This window comes from Pseudopodoces humilis, chromosome 3, assembly GCF_049639895.1.
Source record: "Pseudopodoces humilis isolate 2021_Gansu_Grassland_sample_001 chromosome 3, ASM4963989v1, whole genome shotgun sequence".
NCBI classification, from domain to species: domain Eukaryota; kingdom Metazoa; phylum Chordata; class Aves; order Passeriformes; family Paridae; genus Pseudopodoces; species Pseudopodoces humilis.
In genome coordinates, this window is record NC_142202.1 from 81,742,521 (window position 1) to 81,758,885 (window position 16,365).

At 36.6% G+C, this 16,365-nt stretch overlaps 1 protein-coding gene across 1 annotated transcript in view; it reads left to right on the forward strand.

The window, feature by feature from the left end:
* Positions 1 to 16,365, forward strand: part of ELOVL4 (ELOVL fatty acid elongase 4) — a 38,136-nt gene that overhangs the window by 12,160 nt on the left and 9,611 nt on the right. The window contains exons 2-3 of the mRNA XM_005518159.3: positions 8,244 to 8,431; positions 11,661 to 11,741. Of these exons, the coding sequence (XP_005518216.1) occupies positions 8,244 to 8,431; positions 11,661 to 11,741 (269 nt within the window). The remainder of the gene's footprint in view (positions 1 to 8,243; positions 8,432 to 11,660; positions 11,742 to 16,365) is intronic.

Here is a 16,365-nt window from a genome sequence, read left to right on the forward strand (position 1 = left end):
ATGTGGGTTTCCTTGTTTTGATTTTTGGGGTATGTTCTCTCATTATTCAATTCTTGAGGCTGAATATTTTTACTCCTTCACCTTATTTTTATGTTCTATGGCTTGTTAAAATGACATACTTTACCGTAAAATTTTGTTGTCTCTAATTTGTTTGGGTCAAGAACAAGTTTGTTCCTGACTATTTAAAGCTTAAGGATAGACAAAATACTGAACTCAGATGTTTAGATTTATTGTCCAAGATTTAAAAAAAAAAAAACTTGCTTTCTCTCTACTGTTGTATAAATTAATTTTTAAAAATACTACTTAAACCAGATCAGCTATTACGCTTTTTTTTTTGCCAGGTTTTGGGAACCTTTGTCATGTCATCTTTAGCTTTACCAATATCATACATGGGAAGAAATTCTTTACCGTGAGGGTGGTGAGGCACTGGAACAGGATGCCCAGAGAAGCTGTGGATGCCCCATCTCTGGAAGTGTTCAAGACCAGGTTGGATGGGACTCTGAGCAGTCTCTAGTGGGAGGTGTCCCTGATCATGACAGGGTAGTTTGAAGTGAAGGTCCCTTCCATGCCATTCTTTGATTCTCTGATACTTACCTGTGTTTTCTTGCCAGTCATTATCACCATACTGTGACATTATGCTAATACAGAATTTTTTGTGAGATAAAGCAGCAGGGGCTTGACTGGTTCCTGAGAAACCAGTGCAAGGCCAATTTAAATGTTTGTAGAGTATCCAGAGATGAGCCATGCAGATGATTTTGTGATTGGAAAATACGACTTCAGGTGAATGAGATGAAGTGTCTCTTTAAGAAAAATCTAAAAAGAAAGAAAGAAAAAAAAATGCAAGTAGTGAGTGACCTGATAACTGTTCAGAACTACCCAAATGAGGGAAGAAAAAAATGATAGGTCTAGGAAAGAAAATTATAATTAACTAGTTAAAGTCTAATCTTTATTTCTTTGGCTGTAGAGAGCAACTTTATGCATTGGGTCTAGTTAAAGTTTTACAACAAGCTCCTATATGTTCTACAGGGCTTGCTGCCTCTGAGAAGACATATCCTGTACTAAAATGGAAAATTCTTCTGAGAAAGATCTCTTAGCTTATACATGTGTTAATGGAAGCTTCATGGCCTTTGCTTTTTAGGTGATACTAGATTATCTCTGAGTTAGGTACAGGTATCTTTGACCCTGTCAAACTCCTTAGAAATACCTGTAGTGCCAGAAGACTGCAGACGTTGCCAAGTATGATCAATAAGAAAGAAGCATGAAGTGGCCATTCTTTTTGCCCCAATCAGTTTGCTTTCCTGCAGCAATCTGTCTTCACAATCCCTCCTAAGAAGACATGGATTTTTCTTTTACCTGAAAAATGGATGAGGCTATAGGGATATCCTTTTAGTTAATGCAGTAGCTTCAATCTGCTATTACAGGATTTCTTATAAAAAAAAAAAAACAAAACAAACTTTCAAAACTGAGATTATTAGCAACAGGACAAGAGGAAATGGCCTCAAGCTGTTCAGGGAAAGGTTCAGGTTGGACACCAGGAAAAATTTCTTCACTGGAAGGGTGGTTAGACATTGGAATGGGCTGCCCCAGGAAGTGGTGGAGTCACCATCCCTGGGGTTGTTCAAGAAATGACTGAACGTGGCACTTAGGTGCTATGGTTTAATTGACATGGTGGTGTTCAGTCATAGGATGGATTCAATGATCCTGAAGGTCTTTTCCAACTTTAATGATTCTGTAATTCCATGAATTGAGGATTAGAGTGCAATTTGTACAATGAATTATCAATAGCAAAGCAGGTAAGTTAATTCAAACAATGACGACCTAAAAGAAAAATTTGTTTGGGGCCATATAAACAGCTCTATTAAAATAACTGTAAGTGAATAGAAAATTTTTAATTGTATAGGTTTTCAATTCAAAAATACATGGCCTCTCAATTTTCACTCTGCAGTGCTGCTTCATTATCAATCTTCAGTCTCAAACTGTGCAGCCCATGTAGCCCTGTACTGTTATAAAGGTTAAGTTTATAGCTTTAGCTGTTGTTCTTCTGAGGTCTTAGTTAGTCAACATTCCTTTTTTCTTGGAATTTCTACAAACTGCTAACAGTAAATCTACTTTTAAATTATTCTGATGTATTACTCAGTTTAGTTTAAAAGCATAGGGTCTAATCAGGTAGATGCTTATTGAAGTTTACTTTCAACAGATCCAGTCTACAGTGGTTGTGTAGTCAAACTGAATCTTGTATTCACTTGTAAATATTTACATGACTGAACCAATATTTCTAATAAAAATGTTGGAGAGAAGTATGTTGTATATTTATCTGTAGCCAGAAAGTAAAGGAGGAGGGAAGGGACCACTAAAGTCATTGAAGGGTTCTAGTGTGAAAACTTTGTAAATATTTTAAGGTGTGTGAAGTTATGTTTCTCACCTGTAGATGTTCTTTTGTTTTGTAATTATTTCAGTTGTAGTGGTACTAAAAAGATGTGGGAAATTCTTAGATAAGTAAAACACTATTGCTCATGGAACAGTACTCCAATTAGGTAATACTGCTTTGTCTTCCTTATATTGTGGAATTAAAACCTCAAATGTTTAAGGAAATCTTTCTTAAACTTGAGGTTGGCTTTGAGAGGACTTTTGTTAAAATAAAGGTGATCTGCAGAGAGGTCTCACAGAACCACTTTTAAATGCTTGCCATCATTTCTGCAGTGTCTTTAGAAATGTAATTGGACAGATGGATGTGCTGGATTGGCACTGTAAGTGTCTTTGCGCTGAGAATAGTATCAATAGCTATTAATAACTTTGAAAGTCTCTCCAGATAAATTAGTGAGTAGCAACCTTATAGCTAAGGAATGCATATGTTGTTAAATTAAAAATAAAGATTTTCTAAGTAGTTATTTTGAACCTAACAAGAACCCAGGGAACTGCAAAAATCATGTATTTTAGTAATATAATACTTTCTCTAAAACTAATTTTAAAAGCAGGGATAATCACCATTGTACTGTTTCAGGATTTCTCTAGGTGAGTGTCAAAGTAACTGTACTATGCATTTGTTTGCTTATTTTTAAAGTTTTTACTTCTTGGAGAAAGAAAAAATTGATCATAGGCTAAATAAAATGCAAGGAATGTAACCATCTAAAATCTCTATCTGAAAGGAAATGCTGAACCATATTTAACAGAAATGCCTGGCATATTAAAATAATTACAGTATGTTTCTCAAAAGTATCTGGTGATTTTTAATGCTAGAACATCATCACTGCAGACTTACTTATTGAAATTAATTTTCACTTTCAATCCGTATTTCAGTGTAGGTTAATTACGTCCTCTTTGGACATTTCCAGGCAGGATATTTAGACTTTGCACTGGTCCTGTTCTTCTTGCTTTGAAGGAAGAAATCAAAGGGGTTTTTGTGTGTATTTCTTGTTAATTTCCTCACAAAATTAATTTCCTGCAAAGGTAGGTACCTCTGTGCAATTTCAATTATTTTTATATATATAAATAATAAAATATATACTTACATATAATATATATACACATATAAATATATAAATGTAAGTTCTTCTGGGTTTTGTATTTGCAAGGTGAAAGGTTAGAATGTGTATACACAAAATGAGAGGCAAGCCTTGTGTGTATGCATATTTCCTAACATAATGGTAATTTTCTATCAGGAACATGTTAGCAGATGCTTTAGCATAGCCTGGATTCATTTTTGCTATAAAGTGCAACCCTAAGTGTTTGCTCTAAAACTTTTCTCACCTTACCAGAAGAGCACTGTACTACAGGCTGTGCTATCACAGCAGACATTTTATTTGTGATGGAATTAGAATCTGGGTCTTGGGATTTGAAAGACAAACGCATTAATCCCCTGAAAGATTCAGTCAATCTCTGTCAATTCTAATCAGGTAAAGGCACTGGTCTTTTTGCTTTACAGCAGTTGGAGGGATTTTTTTTAATTCAGGGAGCTGGCCTTTTTATTTCAAGCTTGTTTCATCTTTGAGGTAAAAATATCCCTGTTCTGTGTGAAATATTGCAGGATTTATTGCACTCATATGTCCCCTTAAGCTATTACAGTTCTCTGTAATTTGCAGAAGTCTTTTGTGGTCATCAGCACCAGCTAATAAGTAGGACACAAAATTATGCTGGTTTTGCTAAAACAGGTTGGGGGATGGAAGCAAGGAAGGTGTTAAAGTAGCTTGGAGTGTTTGTTACTTGAGCAGATGACTTAAGATCTTGAATTTATCTTGGTTTGAAAGACAGCATCTGAAAAGAAGTTTGGAGCAAGGGTCTGCATTTTACTGGTTGTTTTTTTTTTTTGTGTAGAGCATGGACAAGCAGGCTTGCCAGGCAAACTGAAATGAAATTGGTATTGTACTTTGAAATTGGTATGGAATGATACATGGAGTTGACTTACAATGCAACAAGTTACTTTGCATTATCCGGGAGAGATCCTGTGATGAAAACATCCTGGGATTAATAGTATCATGTTTTCTGATGCCACAGTACTAGTTAAAAATAATTACATGCAGAGGCTCCTAGATGCCATTAAAATAAAGTGGTGTTCATAGTTAGCACAGTGGAATAGACTTTTCTACTGTTTTGGCCAGGATGTACTTCGGAACTGAACTGCCTACCATGTTCCCTCTCTTAGAAGCATTTTGTGTTTGAAGTATAATTATTTGTCCTAGGAGAGGTCAGGCCCCCAAAATGGCAATGTTAGATTCCCTGGCCAGTGTGTTACAAGATGTATATCAGTAATACATGTTTTTCCTGTAAATACTTAGACTTCTTTGAGATGCAGTGGCTCACTGTCCAAAAACCCTTTGCAGAGGGAAAGTAGCAGGCTGAAACTGAATCAAAGGGTTAAAAGAACTTAGAAGCTAGAAATGTAGCTGGCAAGAGAGAGGCAATATATTTTGATTAAGAGGGGTAGAAACTATGTAAAGGATTAATTATTAGATGGTAAAGCTAAGGCAATGTATTATTTGCTTGACTTAGTTGTGTTTGTAGAAGGAAACAAGAAAGATGAGCCATTGTGAAGATGAAGAAACCATAACTGCACCTGGGCCCAGAATCCAGCCAGAACCAGGATGGGAACCCATGGCTTATGTCCAAGGGGCTAGGGAGCCTGCCATCAAGAAAAAGGTGAAAAGCTTAGCACGAGAAGACATCCCTGACTTCGTCTTAGGAGACCACTGACCCATTTCAAAACCCACTGAGCCATTTGAATGAAGAAACTGCACAGGCGTGAAAGGACTTTGAATTAATTTTAATACGAAGCGGGGGTAGGTGGGGTTAGGTAATGTGTATGTATAGGCATAGTAAATAGTTATATATATAGTGAATATGCAAGATTTTTGTAGATAAAGGGGGGCAAGAGCCCTGTAGATTTCGCACATGCCTTTGGAAAATTTTCCTGGGTGTGCCCGGCATGTAATAAACATACCATCTCTAATTTTAATTAGTTGGAGGATTTTTTGTCAGCGTATCAAAACCGTGGTATGGAAGAGTAATGGCAGCTTCTCGGGTGCTCCTGTGCAGTTGTCAGAGTTAATGAAATATACCTCTTGGTTTTCTCCAGTGAAGTTCTTCAATTTATAGTATTTATGGAAAGGAAGTGGAAGAATTGTTTACAGTGCTGGTGAGGTGTGAGGCAAAGCCTATTTGCAGCTGGGTTTTAATACAAGTTGTCCTTTTGTCTTTCCTTTCACCCTCTAGTGAATCCTTATTCTTTCAACTAGAATTCTAGAAATCTTTGTCTCCTGACACAAAAAGAAATCTGGACTAGATCATGGTTTCCTATTTTCAGCAGTGGTTGAATGTTCAACTCCTGGCTAAAATTCAGGTCTTCATCTTTCACATTTCTTTGTATTGCCACTTTAGTGTGTAAGATATGATGAAACATTATGTTAGAAAATAGAAGACAGATTTTCTAATGTGTCTTGTCCTCTTTATCCTCTTTATATTGCTTATTGCAAGAAACCTGGGAAAGCAACTGTGTCTCTTGCCTCACCTGCTCTTAACTCTGTACACTACAGTGATGGCAGATGTGGATTTGATTAAAGCGTGTCACTCATTGACTGTTCCCAAGGCTGTCTCTTAACTGGCAACCTTCTTCTTGTTTCATGATGAGTCCTTGCCTATTACTTGCTACCAGATAGATGATGAGGTTCTTTCTCTTTCTCTTTTTCTTTTTTCTTTTTTGTTTTTTTTGTCTTCCTTCTTCCTTCTTCCGTCTTCCTTCTTCCGTCTTCCTTCTTCCTTCTTCCGTCTTCCTTCTTCGTTCTTTTTTCTCTCTTTTTTCTCTTTTTTCTTTTTTTTCTCTTTTTTCTTTTTCTTTCTTTTTGTGTGTTATCTTTTGCTTTTAAATTCAGATTGGTAGAGCAGTTCCTAAAGGCAAGAGGGAACTAAGGTATAAAGGATATAAGAGTGTAATAATTGCAATGCAGTAATGATTTCAGCTTCGATAGGTGGTATTCTCTGTGGTTTCAGGAACTTGCCTGCTGTGTGCTAACTGTTGTCTCTGACTCTGTTCAGGTCCTCTTTTATTGCCTGTGTTTCTACAGCTGATCTGTCTGATTTTTTGACACTCCTCCCTGTAGTCCTCACACTACCTGGCCTTTGGCTTCTTTAGGTGGCTGTGGCCACACGGCTGAATCCCATCATTCTGGCAGCATCAGTGTCCTCTCTTGAAGTTTACATGCATTAGGTTGAATTTTCTCATCTGATATTAACAGCCATAATGAAGCAGTTAGGCTTCTCTTTCTTCTTTTCCAGTTCTTTTTAGACCTCCTAGCACCTTGGAATGTGCAGCTCAGTTATTGTTAAGTAATCTGGAAGAAGAATCTGTGTTCTTTATGCTCACTTTCCCTAGATCACAGTACTTGTTATTTACTAGAATTAGAGGGCCTCATGAAATTTATTCCTAAAATTAGGTTCTAATTTATGGCCTTAAGTAGAGCAAATGAAGCAAGAAAGAAATGTAGGAGAAGTAATGACAGCACTGTTCTGTAGTTTCCTCATGTGTCTTGATAAGAAAGGTTTTCTAGCTTGTTGGTTGTATGCCTCGGATCAGGAATACAACCTGGAATTAATTTATGCTGTAGGGATTTTTCATGATCTTTGACTTACTCTTCTCTAAAGAAACTTGTCCTCCAGGAAAATATCTGGGCAGCTGCATTTGTGAGTTTGCCCACACTTGACTGAAGGCAGGTGTTTCAGAAGTTTGAGCTTCCCAAGGAGCCCTCTGATGTGATTTCCATAGGAGCTGTAACTGGCCTAAGCATCTGGAAAATAATCCAGTTAATATCATAGAGCTGTGCAGTGCCTGAAGTTCTGATAGTTCTGAAGCAGTTACCTTTTATGTCTTGCTACAACTTGATATTAACCTTCAGGGCAGTGGGGGGCATGTGACACATGGGACAACATAGGCACTAAATAAGGAAGTGTCACTGCAGTCTCACTTCCCTCCTCTAGCAGAGCTATCTTCTAATCCTGGATGTCACTGGTTCATCAGGCTAAGATTGCCTTTTTCATACTGATCCAGAACTTAATATAGCATATTCTCAGCTCTGAAATATGTGTAATGTACCTGGATCCTCTGAGTGACTGAAGGAGACTGTAGATAAAACCTTTGTTTCCCATATGGCAGCACAGATTGACTAGAGCAATCCCTTTAGAACTCTTTTATTTGATTGTTTTCTGGTAACATTGTTAGTATTCTGTCTGAAATATGAGACTGACCTACATCAAATAGAAAAAGTTATCTATCATCATACAACCTGTATAAAATTAATAGGAGACTTTCTAGTGCCTAATTTTAAACTAATGAAAGCTGCTGGTTTTATCAGTATTTTTCCAAATTTGTGTATCTTTCGTTTGCAGTGGTGTTGAATATTTGGTTATACTGCCACTGCAATCACTATTCATCATAAGCAAAATTTGTTTGGGGTGATTAATGGGTTGATTTATCCTTGGGCTCATGTGATTCTGTTAGCTTTATTGTTTTGGATCATAGAACTGGACAACAGAGGTTGAATGACATAATCTCTCTGCGAGGTAATGTGATATTGTGGAGTTTTTTAAAAAACTATTTTCTTTAACCTTCCTAGAAAGAACGAGTGCATTGTGTTTCTAGTATCTGATGTAGCTGTTCCAGGAGAAAATAATACTTAACAAATTCAGTGCTTAAAGTGATGATGGAATATATTTTATTTGGACCTTGTTGACTATTTCTATTTGCTTCACTCCCCCAGACAAACGTGTTGATGATTGGCCCTTGATGCAGTCTCCATTTCCAACGCTGACTATAAGCACTATTTATCTCCTCACTGTCTGGCTGGGCCCCAAATGGATGAAGACAAGAGAGCCCTTCCAGTTACGCTTCCTGTTGGTTGTTTACAACTTTGGAATGGTTCTGCTCAACTTCTTCATTTTCAAAGAGGTGTGTATGCCCTCTTGCAAGAGGGAATTCTTGGTGAGGTTTGAGGATGTCAAAATGAAATGATGTTGCATGTTCTTGGTGTCTGTTGAGAGTGAATGTTTTGCACAGACTTTTAAAGATGAGTTTGCCTTTGAGGTATTTCTGTAAATAGGCAGTTTCTGTTTGAGAATAATTGCACTAAATGAGTCTATAGAGAGAATTTGTGTTTTGAGATATTTCAAGTTCTTAGATTTGTGTTAGTCTAAATACTGGAGAGAATAAAATCTGTAGATTTAACACCTGTAACTGATACTTTTTTGTTCATCTTAATAATCCTAAAGGGTATCAGAATGTATCTTGTTAGAAATTGAACTGTTTGTTTACACTTTCCATGTGTTAATAATATTTAGAAATCCAGATGTCCATTGTCTGTAGTGAGAAAAAGTATCTTGTCTGTAAGTTATCTTCAATAAAAATGAAGTGAGCTATATCTGTAAATAAAAATAAACGGATACAGGCTTCTAATATTTGTTTTGCAATGTTCTGAGTGTGTTACTTGTAATAAGTTTCACTGTTGCTGCATTTTTCCTTTGTTGGATTTTCTGCACAGAGGAAATGAATAGTAACACTGCAGTGGATCAGCTGTATGCAGTAGGTAACTGGGATTACCTAACAGTTTGGTAATTATTATTCAAGGATAGCTGTGCAGAATATGGCTTATGCTAAGTTTATGCTGCTGTGGCTGCTTGTGTGGATCAGGAGTTGTCTTCCTGGGAGACTTCTGATCATAGATTTGCAAAATCTGTTTCCAGAAGTAAGCAAATGAACTGAGCAGTTAAAATTACAGCATTGCAGAACTGTCTGTTCTGTACTTTTGCCAGGAAAAAAATGGCATATCTGATGATGATCTACATTTTGACCCTTTCCTAGAGCTTCTAGCATAAAATCATTGATCATAAAATTTCAGCCTCTCTTTAAGACATGGTTTAGTAAAATTTTAGCTGTCTTACCTTAAGCATCATTTTGTCTAAATTGTTTTCTTGGACTATTCAACTAAGTAACAAAGTGCAGCAGGTATAAAAGAATTTAATGCTGACATGGAAGCATATTTGAAGGAAGAGATTAAATCTAATCATCTTGGCAAGCTAAAACTGAAACTCCTGAAATTAATTCTGCAGTGTTACTGCCATGCCTGTCTTTTTCACATATTCTTTTAAACTTGTTTGTTTTATCCATAAGCTGAATTATACCAAACTTGCAGTCAAATAATTTGCAGACCTATGTTCCTTATAGGATATGTGCTTGTAGCATTTCCAAGTCACTGAATTAACATGAAGTAGGACTGCAAATACATATTTGGTGTTGATATGCTGAAAGCTCATCACTTTATACACAGAGTTTCTGGCTCTCTCCTGTTAGGTTGTTATTCAAGGGATGTTAAGGCAATGGATACAGTACTTCCAGCAAGTGTCTTTTCTTGATCATAGAGACTGATAGGAGGAAGGTGTTCAAGTTTCAGTTGTTCCCTGTAACAAGGCAATTTCTGCTTCTGAAGTTTACAATACCACTGTGCCGCTATTGTAATTCACACAAGTTTTAATGTAATTGTCATGAGTAAAATGATACTGCTTGTATTTTGTGAGCGATTGTAAAATTTCCAGACACTGCTAAGAACAGAATTTGAATATGAAAAACCTTTAAAAGTTATTTAAATAACCATCCTGATGGCAAGCTCTTTCATTAATCTGTGGTAGCTTATATTAAATAGTTAGTCATAAAGAACTACAATTCTAGTGCAAGACTCATATGCTGAATTCAAATTCAGGTTCAAATTTGGAGCAAATTTTGTTTAGAACATGCAGAAGTCTCAATGGAATAGACTCTATTTTGCCACAAACTCGTGAATTTCTTACTCTACTTCAGGGCAGTCTGGTGACATCAATTTACTGCCTTTTTACCAAGGGAACCTTGGTTGAGTTATCCAGTAGGTCACAGTAGAGATTGGCTGGTTTCTGTAACGGTGCAAACTAAACTTTCCCTTCTTGATTGTACTGGATGTGCTTCTGCCTGTGTGGGACCACACTGGAGCTCCAGTTAGTTCCAGTAGTTTGTAAATGGATTTAGATGATGCAGAAGTAGTTCAGTTTCTTTTTTAGGTTAATTTCTGTGGACAGTTCTTTTATTTTCCTCCTTTAACACATACGCAGCAAATAAGTCCAGAGGTTCACAAGCTTTTGTCTGCTGTGGTTTTTTTTTCCTGCATAACACTTGTTTTTGCATTTGACTGCACTCCTAGTGCTGTGTGCAAAATGAGACACCAACTTATACTCAAGTTCAGTTCAAATAAGATGGAAGTCAGGCTTGTGGTAAGACTAGTCAGTGCCTATCCATGACAGGGCCTTTTGAGATCTTTTTCTATCACCCCAATTTATGTCTGCTCCACTGCTATCTCTCTTTGATCCTTAATAGAGTGGTATTACCTAGCTTTAAACATTCTTGGATAATAACATTTATGAATGTCAAGATTAGAAGTATTACTTGAACTTTGTGCTGCTCTAGAGAAGTGTACTTCTTTCCAATGGAACCTTGCTCAAATGTCAATTTTATCTTCTCCTGTCCAGGTTTTTGCAACGTGCTTAATTTGGAGAGGCCCTAGAGAAGCACTTCAATTGCTTTAGGCCATTTTTGTTGGCACAAAATGGGGAACTTTTCTCTATCCTTTTCTCCTCACTGTGTTTAGTGTGTATTCATCTTTGGCTGTTCAAAGTGGGGGGTGGATGTTATGGATTTTGATTGTTACACTGTGTTAAGAATTGTAGGTCCAAATTATCTAATCCCTGTCTCTTGAATAGTGTTCTCTTGAATCCGTACTGGGAATAACATTTCTGTCAATTGCAGTGAAAACAATTAGGTATTTTCTGTTTCTAAAGCTAGAGCCATCAGAAGGAATATTCATGTCCAAATAACTTAAGATCATACTAGAATTTGTTGTACAAGGCTCTAAATTATCTGGGCAGATACATGCAGGGAAAAATGAGTACATTATTTTTAATTTATAAGCAAAAAAAGAGTCTGTAATAATAGGTTGTTAGTACTAAATATTTGTTTTCTTCAGTAGAATTCTCAGGACTAGAATGTTTTAAGTATTTCTGTTCAGGTAAGTTTGATGTAGCAAGAAATTCGCTGATAATTGTCGTAAATGTGCTTTATGTATTATATTTCCCCTCATGTATGGCTTTAATATTTTCAGTTGTTCTTGTCATCAAGAGCTCGAGGGTACAGCTATGTCTGCCAGACTGTGGATTATTCAGATAATGTTTATGAAGTTAGGGTAAGTATTTCCTTTCCATATATTTGTATATGAATGTGTGTAATCTCTAGCACTACATGATGGTTTAAGCCTCTTCTGAAAACAGTGTTTCCACAGCTGCTGTCAGCCATGACTGTATCCTGTTACATCCTCACAGGCCTCTTCAGGTTTGACTGCATCGTACGTAGTAGGTTTAACCAAAGTGCATCAGCATATTTGTGCTAACTTTGATCTGACTGCTGCAAGTAAGGGGAGTCTAAAGATACCATCCTTGGCTTCATGCACAGTTGTACAATCCAGGGTAACCTTTGTGTACATACTTTGGTTCCTAGATTTGCTGAAGTTTGGGATACCAGGGTAACCACAGTAAAGGTGGTGTGTTCTAGCTAGATCAAAGCAAATAAGATTTATCATCTTATCTTGTGGTTGCACTTCACCCATACTGGTGGGGCAACTTTTTGTCTCCTTTACCCATGTTTGCTTTATGAGGTCTTGCTGGCATTTGGCAAATGTATTATCAGTATATTTCCTTGTATAATCTTAGATTTCAAATATCTGGATTTTGGAAAACATCCAAATTAAAAGCAAAGTGCAGATCCTTGTTCATTTTCGTAATGCTGTTGATTAGCTCATGTACTGAACTTTATCTTCCAGCTGAGCTGACACTTGAGAATCTCTCAGCTGTTCTTGCAAGTTTCATGTACAGATTAGGACATGTTCCTGAAAATGCAGTGAAACTATGGGTTATGTTTGTAGTGGTTTGAAAAATGTTTGTCTGTGTGATGGCTGTTCATGGATAGTGTTAGTCGAAAGCTTGTGCATGTGGCAGGATGGTAGTGAGAAGGAAAGGTTTGAGCCTTAGACCATGTTTATAATGACTGATATTGCAGAACAGCTCTGTGTGTAGATTTTTATTGGCCTTATTGCAGCTGCCAATCTTTCACCTTTGTAAATACAGTGCTCTCTCTATGTCAGTCACTAGAATGATTCTGTTAAAAATTTTGTTGAAAAACAAGATCTAGAAAAGTGTAGGAAGTGCTTGACAGGTTTGGGGTTTTTCATAGATAAGGAAAACAGAATGCCCTTTTACTTAGCTGAATGATATTGAGGACTGGTGTGGTGTATGTTGGAAGAATTTTTATATTAGCTAAATACAAGCAGTACTGTTTCATACCCTCACTTTTACAAGGTGCACTTGTTTGTGGGAGGCAGTGGAGAGGTCAGACCTGCTCAAAAGAATTGTCATCCATTTTTGTTTGTTATGACAAGCACAGCATTATAATAAATAAAATAAAGGCAAAATTACTTGAAGAATGTATTTATACTATGTCCAGAAAGAAAGGGTTACTCTAACAATATATACTTTTTTGACTTCCTGAATTTTATTATTTTTTTTAAAAATTATTTCCCAGATTTGTGGATTTGCATAAAATGTATCCCACAAGTTTTAAATGGTAGCATGCAGTTTGCATCTGAGGGAGGTGAGGAAGGAGGGCAAAATTGAGTCTTTTCAAGTTGCTGCAGCAACTGCATAGTATGCTATCAGTCAAGATTCTTATCTTAATCATTTTCTGGTAGTTCTTTTGAAAGAATTCAAAGTTTAGGTAAATAAGTTGCAAGTAGAAAATTATACTTTCCACAAGTGTGCATCATCTAACTGAGGATTCTGAGACACATTTCTGTCTTGCTATACTATCATGCTCTGGATTTAGAAGGTATGTTGTTTTTTAACACTGTCAAACCAAACAAAATAAAAACAAAACAAAACAAAAAATCCAAACCCTTCTCAAGATTTCTTTCACCAATATTTTCATAATATAAACCTGCAAAAGCAATTTTAAAGTGTTTTTGCAGTTTTGAGTATAGAATTGATTTCAGCATTTCAGCACATCTTTCATACCCTTTTAATAGATCTAGATACTAAATGTCTAGCATTTATTGGCACGAGGTTTGCTCTGCAGAGAAATGCTGCGCTGCAACTGTAGAATCAATGACAAATGCAATGACCATATTTGCAAGGGAATGAGTAAATAAATCCTGTGTTGCTCAGATAAAGAAGACTGGGACTAACTCACATGGAAATAGCGCTGAGCCCAGAAGGCATTGTGGAACATGCTCTGAAAAGCAGAGCTTCATATATGACTTTAATTTGGGGCTTTGATATTTGGAACAAATATTGAGAAAATTAATATTGAAAAACTGAAAACTAACTGTATCTAGTGGTCTAAACGGCAATTAGGAGCCTTGGTAGGGCCTCTGTTTCTGGCTTTTTTGGGAATGTGTCGCTGTGATGTTGCCATAACATTGAGTGGCCTCTTTTATGTAAAGCTCTTGATCAAAATAAGGGGTCAAGAAACCATCCTTTGTCCTTCAAGAAAGTATAGAGAGCTCCCAGAAAGCAGTTCCCAACCCACATCATGTATCAAGACAGTAAGCCAGTGATTTTAAGGGAACAGTGTAAGGGCATGTGGTGGCACTTCCCCTGTACAGTTTAGCAGCACAGCAACCTGTAACTCAGAGACCTCTTAAGTCATACATATAGCCTCTTTGGTTTTGACAGTCTTTAGAGGGATATTTTTCCATGTATTTGTATATTTTCTTCACCTTTATTGATCTGGCTTTCACTTATAGTTAATTGTGTGGGTAGTTTGCACGAAATGTGGAGAAGTTGATCCCTGTGCTTACTGTTTTGAACCTACCTGCACATGTTAATCTCATTCAGTCTCCCCTGGCTGTTCTACAAGAAACAATGGACAACTGGAGCAAGCAGGGATGAAAATTGCAGTTGCAGATAAAAATCCCCAGTTGCAGAAACATTTGCTGAAATAAACTCCTTTGTGAAGGACTTACCTGATGAATGTAGTGCCACTGTACTGACTGCTGGCAGGAAGTTGAGTGGTAGTGTTATGAAAAAAAATAAATGTTCATAGTAGACAAGAAAGAAAAGAGGGACCAAACCTCTAAGAAAGTATTTAGAGGCATCTACAGATGTGTCTTGCAAAAACTTTTTTTGGTTAAGAGTCAAAATAATAAATAAAAAGGGCTGAGATGTTAAATCCATGTTTTTACTCCTTTGGGAACTTCAGTATTTGAAGTGAACAATTTTGTAGCTCTAAATTAATGTATGCTGGTATCTGTAGGTAGACATATTCCTCCTCTGCTTACGTGTGTCCTTGTTTCCCAGGTCAAAGTTCGTCTATTTTATTAGCACTTCTGAAGAGCTAACTTATTTTAAGCGTGCTGATTGTAATCATGAAGCCAAGCAATGGTTGTTTTCTGTATTGTAATTGTAATCTGTAATTGTTTGTGTTTATGTGTAGAGCTTTGAGTGGTTTCTTCTTATGAAAAAGACAAATTCACAAGTTCTATAAACAAAATTCTAAAACTGAAAGAGAAGGGTTCACTATAAAAGCTATTTTAATTTTTCACATTGCTGTGACTTTCCAAGTAGTACCTGTCCCTTCATACCCCTTAATGGATAAATGTTTCCAACCCAAAATGAGGAAGAAGGGTGCAGAAACAGAGTCCTGTAATAAAACAGCCCTCCAGTCAAAAACCCTGCAGCAGGCAGAGGACATGGGATTGGACCTCTTGTTGAACCTCTTAATCCTTTGCTGTAATGTAATCTTTCTGTGCCATCTGGTGTTTTAACAGACTTAGATTGGTACGTATGAAAATTACCAGAAAATATATGGTTGTGACTAGTATTGTTCATTACAAGAATGTGTCTTTCTAATGCATGTTTCCTTTTGTTTTCAACTAAATCTTTCTTACATACAATGTCCAAAGGCTACAGGTTAGGTCATGATTTCTGCTGCTTTGCAAAATAAGTTTAATAGTAGCCACCTGCTCATGACATAGCTTACATACCAGTGTATTGTTCTCCTCTATTTCTGCCCTTTTTCACTGATTTTATGCATGGCCTCAAGCAAATGACTTGACATCTGTTTCATTTTTTTCTATAAGCTAATGATGAGAACATCTGCAGAAGTGACTGGAAGTACTGAAATAGATCATCAGTACACAAAACCTATCAGGTTTGAGAGTAAATGGTAGAAAATTTGATGATAGTAAGAGAGCAAAGAAGCTGACAGGCAAAAAAATCTACAGGAACACAAAATCAGCAGGTATAATCCTTCAAAGAATCCTGTTGTTTTTCTTAAGTGATGGGAAGCATTTTGATCAAAAATTCAGATTATTTTTACCCATGCACTGTAATTGCTTTCTAACCTAGGTGGAGTGAGACCTTTCCAAGAACATACACTGAACTTGTGGCACTTTGGGTATAAGACACAAATATTTTTGTAGGATTTTTATATTTTCCTCTGTGTCACAGTAAATTGGCTATTTGCTTGTTGGCTATTTGACTTATTGTTCCCCTGTTTGATACAAAAATGTTCGTTTAATTTATAAAAGATTTTATGGCAGCTTGCTTGTAACTGACCTACTGGTTCTCTAGAAGTTTCTTTGAGGGGAGGACCTCCAAAGAGCTCGAGTATTGCAGTGCTAGATTGTCATTTTATGGATATACAGTCCAAAGTGTTTATTGTTAACTTGTGAAATGAAAAGATGCTTATCTTAATTTATTTAAAAGATGCAACTTTAGCAAAGACCTGTGAAAGATGCTGGACTGTTATGCTAACCC